This window comes from Paracoccidioides lutzii, assembly GCF_000150705.2.
Source record: "Paracoccidioides lutzii Pb01 unplaced genomic scaffold supercont2.2, whole genome shotgun sequence".
Classification (NCBI taxonomy): domain Eukaryota; kingdom Fungi; phylum Ascomycota; class Eurotiomycetes; order Onygenales; family Ajellomycetaceae; genus Paracoccidioides; species Paracoccidioides lutzii.
Window position 1 is genome coordinate 1,711,090 of NW_015440948.1, and position 6,832 is coordinate 1,717,921.

Below are 6,832 nucleotides of genomic sequence, written 5' to 3' on the forward strand. Positions count from 1 at the left end.
CGCAATCAGTAATTCCGACTGGCATATATATATATATATATATATTTCAACAGTTGTTGTTTGGCCACAACTAATACATGCACGCATGTCCCAAGATGGTGACGGGTTAATTATTCCTCCCACGGGTGGTCGAATTCAGGGTTAGGGCACGAACCCTGTCAGCTGTTAAAGTTACCCAGACAACAACCAACGTCATCATCTCCCATAAACTCAACAAAACGATCACCGCATGCCATAGGAGTTTCTATCTCTCTGCTATGCGCTCTCAATTCACACCAGTTTCATCGCTTTTCCTGTTATTACACTCTAAGAATGGAATAAGCTTGAGCATAAGCCGTATTTCGAGCCGAAAATTTTGTTCCTCTGGTCATGTCCCACGATTTGTCTCTCTCACCGATTTCCACGAAACCAATGTCCAAACCCCAGTGGGGGGTTCGGGGAATATCTGCATAAAGTACTTCTTACCGGTTTTACTTACTTCTATTTTCCCTTTCCAAGGAATGCCTTATCTCTTTCTAATTTGCTAATTAACCAGCGCTGCAGCATTCTACAGCCAGTAACCCAGTCACCATTTAAGCGCGCAAATGTAATCCTCTACCTTCCTCCAGGGCCTCTATTCTTAACCAGCCAATTGGACAATGCAGACAGTGCTGTTGACGAGACTGAGAGGTCCACCCACCAAGATTGGTTTCCGTCGCCACAGCATGCCCTCTCTGCGACCACATTATCCACCGTTGTAACGGTCAACTACCGGGCCGGTCAGCAGGATGAATATGGGAAACAAAAACGCTACTATTACCCTGGTCCCGTACACGATGTGTTGGCAGGATTTGACTGGATATTTGAAAATCTGAAAACAGAACGGCTATGTGTGTTTGGGAGGCATATCGGGGGTTCGCTGGCTGTGATGCTAGCGCTCACTGAGCCGAGATCCATTGCTGCTTTAGCTGCGCATGAGCCGATGTGTGATTGGACTAGTTTGGATGATTATTGCTTGAAGACTGATCCTGCATGTGAAGAGGGTGTTGCTGTCAACGGGAACCATAACAAGGGCGATGTTAGCCAGGGAGAAAATGGGATACTAGCGGAGCAAACAGCTAAAAAAAGCAGACGAAAGAGGAAAACCTCAGCACATCCACCAGATCTTGTTCCCCTCCTCGAAGCCCGGAGAGCGTTGTTCCGCACTCCAGATAGTTTATTTTGACTCATTTGCTTCCCCTGCATTATTTCTCCGCTCTGCAGGAAAAGATACGCCCACGCTATTCCCTGCGTATCATACAGGCCCCAGAATACCCCATTCCCGTGCTCAAAGTTCCCCCCAAAGAGATAATTAGCGGCCCGGACCCTACCCGATACTTCCAAGACCTGGACCCGGATCTAGTACCACCACCTGTTAATCTGGACTCTGATCCTGAGATGCTTGGAAAGCCTGTCCGGCGCAGGAAAGCTCTGTCCAGATGGCCACCCTATGGCCTGGAATACACAGAAAGACCCGGGGTGAAACCTGTAGACCTATGGAGTAGTAAACCTAACTTGCCACATGTGCGTATATTCGTACATAGTAACTTGGCTTCTGATCCAGAGTTAGATTCAGCTCCGGAGTCGGACGTGGATATTTTCGCGAATACGGCATTTTCTGCTGGGGGTGAGAAATGGACTGTTTCGAACTTCGGAGTCGGCAATTTAGCTAGTCAAGTCGAGGAGCAGATGGAACCCGACTATGGACCATCTACGGAAGAAGGCGTTCCTACCCCCACGTCACCATCCTCGTGTTCTCGACGCTCACGCATTCCCCGTAAACGCACCCTAGAGGCTGACGGGGAAACGATATTGGCACGCCAGGGTGGGGAAATGGTTTCTCTAATGCGGAATGCATGCTTCTGGGGTCGAGAGAAGGGGTATGCGGAGGAAAGGGTTAAATATGTGACGATTCCCTTGTCGTCATCTTCAGCTTTGTCTCATGATCCTAGCACTACTGAGTTAGGGAGACGTGAAAATGACGGGAATGGAACGGGGGGATATACGAGTGACTTTCCCAGTGTTGAGGAGCGAGCTGGAAGATACTTCTTCGATATCCTGGAGCGAAAGCCCGGGGAGAAATGGTGAGCATTCTTACATCGAATCAAACTCCCGCCCTTTTTATTTGACCTACGTAGCGTAGTTATGTTGTCAGATATAAACGGAATATAGGGGAATGAAGTTCGTTGGAATTCCAAGGATGAAGCTGTAACACTCCAGTTTGCTGGATCTATTTTGCACGCCTTATGCAATATTTGACCAGCAGGATTCTCCCCGCGAAGTTAAATATTCGGGAAAGCTTCCTACTCGGCTACGCGATAAAATATTGTACGGCACATGCAGAAATTGCACAGGATGCAGGGAGTCTATTAGACCTTACCGTGGAGATCCCTACCTGTATAAAGAACGTCTTACGACGCTGGTTGACATGGGCAACCATCGCACTCAGTCCTTATGCTTCTGAGATGTGGTCAGAAAGCCTGTTCAAGCGTCCTCAATTTACCCCGTGAGATGCCGTCGAACTCCGACTGCTCATGGCAGTGGATAAACCGCTCAATGAATAACAGCCATCGACTGGTATTCGGGGAACGTCACGAGCGTGAAACAGGGCTTCACGCTGAATCAATCGTGATAGGTTGTTGGAGCTCTAGGACTAGGCTGAACAGAGGGCTCAGGGGCCGAACACGACAATTTCCAGAATCCGAGACTCTTCTTGACATGAGGGAACTGGCTCGATCCTCAAGAGTGAAGGCTGTATTCGAGAAGGGTTTGACTTCAATTCTGGCAAAGTCTTCGAATGCCCATCGGAATCCGACCGAGGTAGTTACAGTTGGGAATCTAGATTATTACTGCGGCGTATTAGTCGAGCTGCTAATGGAGTAAATGCGGTGCTAATGATGATGACCACTGCCCGACAATGAAAAAGAGGATCAAAGGGACAAATCAGAACCTCGATAAGAGCTGGCCATAAAGGCAAAGTGGGATCTATCATTAACTCGAGGTATGCGAGAGCTCAATTCGCCGAGATGCAGCAACGACGGCAGAAGGAGGAGGAGGAGGAATCAAACCAACATATTTAATGAGAGGTTTGTTATGGACGAGGCTGTATCGTTTGGCGCTGTTGGCAGCAATGCAATGCAATATAGATATAGCCGGGTTCAATACAGGCGAGTTAAGATGATGGGTAAGTTATTGGTTAACTATATCTTCGAAGTCTTCTTCACACGCCTGCTTTTTCCTTTGTTTCTCTCCTTTTCGGTTTCACATTTCCCCAACGCTCTTCTGATGAATTCGTGGATATGTTTATAGTAAGTTTCCGGTCTGTACCATCTCCTCCCCTCCAAACCCCCAAACCTCGAATTGCAGACAATTAACATCTCCAAAGTTCCTTTGGCATAACCAGCGTGTGCTATAACAGCTGGATGGACTTGCTGGCAAAAAGCTATCGATACTATTTAAATCTTATTAATCTATGATGTCAATTAGGAATTCGATGGTCGTGGTTATCCATTTGCCTAGCTAGCCACCTGTAAGTCTGAATTCCAGTTCCCTAGGGGGGCAATTTACTACCTGATTCATTAATTATTCCGTCTATTCTTAATAATTAATACAGTTGTGGAATGATATATCTCCCCTCAGTATTCCCGTCTTATGGGCCACAAAGCCTCAAACTCATTTCCAATTTTCCTTTCGATTAACGCCTCTAGCTCTCGACTGGATAAGGGTTGGGTACGTTTCCCGATTTCAGGACTCATGGCTGTCGAATTTTCTTCTTCCATGGAAACTGGAAAATCAATGAAAAAAAAAAAAGAAAAAAGAAAAAGAAAAGGAAAGTCAACAACGTGATCTTCATGATCTTTGAAGAAAAGGCACGGAACGATGGGTTTTGGGAACTCCAACCCTACAGGGGAGAGAGTAAAAGAGTGTGTGAACAACTTACTATGTATGGTGATAGCAGCTCGCTTCCCGCTGAACATTGCATGAGGAACATTCGTGCTGCGGTCATTATTGCAATCCCCCACGGCATACACTCCAGGTGTACTGGTTAGCATCCCATGGATGTCGTTGTCGATATTTATACCCGCCATTTTCAGACCTAGCTTGTACGGCAAGTCTGACCGCTGCTTTGACTCAAAGTTCGTTACGAAAGCAGAGCGGTTGACAGGTTGAGTATCCCCGTGGAAATGGACTGTAAAGATGTCGAATTGGGATCGATTCTGAGCACTAAAATGTGTTGCGCCATCCTGAACGCGAGTTATGTTCTTGATGATGTCGAACTTATAATGGATGTGGTAATGGGTTTCGAAATGCTTGATTTGATCGTCCGGAAGTTCGGTGCCATTCATGAATGCCATGATGTCGTGATTTAGGGTGGCTACTTCCATTATACTGTGTCGAAAACGTGTGGCATTTCCTATGATCCCAAGGGGCTGATCGCGGTGCTCAAAGCCGTCACACCAGGGACACCAATATATGCCTCGACTCCAGGCTTCATCGATACCTGGTGTATTGGGGAGAATGTCTTCAATTCCCGTGGCGAGGACTATCTTCCGTGCCCTCCTATTGACAATTGAAGGGGGTATTGTGTCTGTGAAGTTGATATTTACATTAAAGTATGGTAGTTGGCCGGTGACATTGTTCACTTGTGTGATATGCAATACCGTCCCATTTCGCATTTCTGCAGTTGCATATCTTGCAATTTGTTTTCGCGCTTTGTGTCTGAAGGCAGAGGGAGCGACGCCTGAACAATTGTTATGATGGCTGCAAAGGCTGGGAGGTGTATGGGGACCGAGAGAAAAGATTGGTGGGGGGGGGGGGGGGGGAGGGCGTATATATGCACTGTTCTAAACACATACCATCTGCACCAATAATATCGTTTATAAATCTTGTTAGACCATTACGGTAAATTCCCGAATCGACCAGCAAAGCTGTTCTTCGTACTCTGGATAAACTGCTCAGCGCACTAAGGCCCGCGGGACCGCCTCCGACGATTATGGCGTCGTAATCAACCGCGGGAATACTCTGCGCAAAAGTAAATGTCAGAAAGAAAAGGAATGCAGCCCACCCGGAAGTTATGACAGTAGCCATGCTGGATCAAACCGTGGTGGTGAAATGTCCGTATAGAGGAATATCCTGACGCCCATCTAGTTAGTCGCATCAGACACGGAACACCTGGAAAAAAGGGAGAACTCTCTCCTATAACGTTGGGCACCTACTTTTAGGGATGGCGCAAACATCGACAGTATTTACACTGGCGGTTTGAGCAGCCGCCATCAAGGCATGGATGTCCTGGCGAAAGACGACACTCTGCTGAGGCGCCCCGTTAACGCTTTCCAAATATTGGGTGTAGAAAAAAAGCAACTCGGTTGCGCCGCACCCACATATCAAGGGGTGACTTGTGCTGGAAGCTCCCACCCGTCGAAGAGGAACAGGGGGGGGGAAAAAGGAGTGGCTAACTCGCGACTCATTCTGATGAGACTGAAGTATAGCATCAAAAGCAATCTTTATAAGCCGCATTGTCATTGGATAATCAAACACTATTGGGGTTTCCATGAGCTTCTTTCACTGTTTACCTGGTGTCCAGCCAGCGCTTAAGGAGACGCAAAAAGGTCCTGAGTGAACTGAAGTTGTTAGCTTGCACAATTTAAACAGTGAGATGAGTGACACAAGATCTGCTCCACATGTGTAACTGAGGCTGCTAGGATACCACTAAAGGTATGTGGTGAGTACTCACTGAAAGTGTCCCTGTAGGTTCATGATGTCAACACATTGCATGTCCAGATCTCTGCAGAAAATAATGATTCAAGACAGATGTGACCATCAATACAGAAGAATATATCAAATATATCAAAACAGAAAGTTGATAATTTCCATTATAATGATGCCTGTATCAACGACCAAGCTTGTTTGAATTCACGTATTAGAGTGCCCAAGGCTGGCTAACTCCCTTTCTCAATCTCCTGTATACTTTTTCGTTGCCTCGGGAAGAAACTTGTCTTGCAGTAACTAGCCCTTAGATAGCTGACTGATAGAGGAACTTCTAGTAAAACTTTGTGTTGCTGGACTTCAGAAATCCAGAAAACCCAGCTGCGCGGTTGACATCAGAAAAAGCACTCACCTTTTCCCAACGATCCAGAATGCGAGCCGGCAGGCCGGCTATCTTTACTAACAGGGATGGGATTTCACCAGAACGCTTGAAGTGATTAACATATTCGAAATAATCATCCTGAATTTGATCTTGATGACTCATCTGGCTAGCTCGCGGCCCGAATTTTGTGGTTGGTTTGCAGGGTTGCTTTTCCATCCAAATTTTGATTGCGTTCCATAATATTTGTCGTGGATATGAAGAAAATATAATATATCCGAAGTTATCGATCAACAGTGGTTTCCGCTGGAGAGGAGGAAATTCGGAGAATTTAAACTTTATTCCAGCAGTTCAAAAATGTACTTGTTTTGAGTCTTTGCTGGAGCCCTAGAAAATCTGGTGATATCCATCTTTACTGGACTATTGACCAAAAAGAAAACTAAAGAAAAGAAAAATATAATAATGTTCCAAGGATTGGAAAATTCCTTCGTTTTATTGGCTGTTGTTGACCTTTTTCTGAGGGTGATTTTTATTTTTCATGGACAGGATGCATTTTATGGAAATCATCAAGTGCTTCAAGCCGGGGACGGTCAAGCCATCAGGCTTGTTATCATAGCCAATAACCCAGCATTAGGAACGGCGACCTCTAGGAATACAAAGGAGGTGGCATGAATAAAACCTGGTTGACAAGAAGGTCAAAATTCAATAGAATTCAATTCAAAACTTCAT

The 6,832-nt window shown here is 45.9% G+C and overlaps 2 protein-coding genes across 2 annotated transcripts; one reads left to right on the top strand and one right to left on the bottom strand.

Moving 5' to 3' along the window:
* Window positions 1–369: 369 nt before the first annotated feature.
* Window positions 370–3,098, top strand: PAAG_01188 (hypothetical protein; the record flags this gene model as incomplete). Its single annotated transcript, XM_015844265.1, has 6 exons — window positions 370–432; window positions 536–1,193; window positions 1,289–2,102; window positions 2,282–2,524; window positions 2,586–2,838; window positions 2,955–3,098. 6 exons carry the CDS (start codon window positions 370–372, stop codon window positions 3,096–3,098), a joined length of 2,175 nt encoding a protein of 724 aa, XP_015701046.1.
* A 555-nt stretch (window positions 3,099–3,653) lies between these two features.
* On the bottom strand, window positions 3,654–5,106 carry PAAG_01189 (sulphydryl oxidase Sox; the record flags this gene model as incomplete). The annotated part of the gene is made up of 3 exons (XM_002797284.2): window positions 3,654–3,802; window positions 3,959–4,759; window positions 4,875–5,106. 3 exons carry the CDS (start codon window positions 5,104–5,106, stop codon window positions 3,654–3,656), a joined length of 1,182 nt encoding a protein of 393 aa, XP_002797330.1.
* Between the last annotated feature and the right edge of the window lie 1,726 nt (window positions 5,107–6,832).